At 57.2% G+C, this 1,775-nt stretch overlaps 1 protein-coding gene across 1 annotated transcript in view; it reads left to right on the top strand.

Moving 5' to 3' along the window:
- The first annotated feature begins 1,613 nt into the window (after window positions 1-1,613).
- Window positions 1,614-1,775, top strand: part of PTTG1IP (pituitary tumor-transforming 1 interacting protein) — a 10,126-nt gene continuing 9,964 nt past the window's right edge. The window contains exon 1 of the mRNA XM_009893089.1: window positions 1,614-1,625. Coding sequence (XP_009891391.1) covers window positions 1,614-1,625 — 12 coding nt within the window. The remainder of the gene's footprint in view (window positions 1,626-1,775) is intronic.

The raw sequence follows: 1,775 nt of genomic DNA on the forward strand, positions 1-1,775 counted from the left end.
TGGACGATGAGCTTGATGACGAAGCCGGTGGCGGCAGGTGCGGCCAGCGATGCTGCCTGCTCAACCTATCCTTCTTCAGGATTTGTTCTCCATTTTGCCGAAAAATATTAGTCACCTTCTTAATTTTAGTTTTGGGCAATCCAAAATATATTTTCTTCCTTTCCCCCGACCTGCCTCCATGCTGAGGAGTCAGTTATTCACCAAGCCAGAGCTCTGCCCTCGGCACCCATGCTCAGCTCTGTGGTGCAGCCCCAGCCCTGCCGGCTGCCTCCCACCGTGGGCAGCTCCATGCTGCCCCACAGCCAAAACCGGTCAGGCACAAACAACTCATCCCGTTTTCCTGCAGAGAAACAGCCACACCAGCCTTCCACGGGATCCCGAGGGTGATGAGCTCCATCCCAAGGGTGATGAGCTTGTGTCTCCCCATCCCTGCTCCTGCCTGCACCCACCCAAGAGGGGCACAGTGCTTTTCGGGGGCACAACAGGGATGGGCTGACGGCGTCAGGGTGCGATGCCCTCTGAGGATGTGCAGCCACATGTCTGCCTGAAAAAAAGGGGTCTGGTTCTGAATCAGCCTGGCCTGAGTGTGCCTTTACACTGGAGCCTGATGCCCACCCAGCTTCAAGGGACGGCGGCTTCAGCCATCACTGTGGGGCAGGGAAGGGGGGAACCAGTGGGGATGCAGCACCCAGTAGTACCCACGCGGGCCCAGATTGCAAACTGGGATGGGTGTGCTCGTAGGGACAGCAGTTTTGCCCTGCTGCTCCCCAAGTAGTGATACTCTTACACCCTTTCCAAGGGATCTGGGGCAAAACCCAAGAGCAGCCCCACACAGGCAGCATCACAACCCTCCTGGCGGTGACCATCAGAGACCCATTTCTTTGGGGCTGTCTGCATCACTTGGCATGGATCAAGCGGTGCAGAGTTCTTTGGCTCCAGCGCAGGAAAGCACTCAGCATGGGGAAAATCCCCGTTTATATCCACGGAGCTTCTCACGTCTCCAACGTCGAACATGCGGACTTGAGGCCAGCAAACGTCTTGCTTCGCTCAGGAGGGAGACCCCAGCACCCTGTGTGGCATGAAAATTCGTGCCTGGCCCGTGCTGACTGGGGCGAGAGGCTGGGATGCACAGCAGGGAATTACACGAGTAAATATTTCTTCATGCGTATGAGGCGTCACAGCCAAATCGGGGCACCCAAATGCGGTTTTACAGGGGGTTCTCACAACCCTTCAAGCAGCCAGGTACAACATGACTCGACTAATTGCGAACACCCACAGGCGCAATTGCTAATCACGGCGAAACTCTGCAAAGCCGCTCGATTTCTGCAGCGGTCTCGCTGTTTGTCCGTCGATCCCCGGAGTCAGTCTCGAGGCAGTCCGGGTTTCCCAGACGGGTCAGAGGGCCCTGATGCTGGTGTTACTGTGGTTGTCCTGGGGCATCCTTTATCCTTCAGGGAGAGCTCTGAGCTTCCCAAGTCCTTCTTTCCGGGGCCGGGCTGTCCTTTGGTTTGATTTACTTAAGCATGAACAATACCAGAGTCCCCAGTAAAATTCCACTAACTGCTTACACGGCGGCGTAACATGTCGCTTAATATCGTAACAGAGTTCACGCGATGGGGGCTGACGTAACCGCCAGGGAAGGGGATTTGGGAACCCTTTGGGATGGGATGGGGGGGGCACGGGAAGGGTCTCCTTTTTTGGGGCTCACCACCACCCGAACCGGGAGGGTTTCCCGGGAGGGCGGGTACCTCCTCCGCCCGGTCCTCCTCCCGCGG

Source organism: Charadrius vociferus, unplaced genomic scaffold (assembly GCF_000708025.1).
Source record: "Charadrius vociferus isolate BGI_N301 unplaced genomic scaffold, ASM70802v2 scaffold559, whole genome shotgun sequence".
In the NCBI taxonomy this organism is placed as follows: Eukaryota; Metazoa; Chordata; class Aves; order Charadriiformes; family Charadriidae; genus Charadrius; species Charadrius vociferus.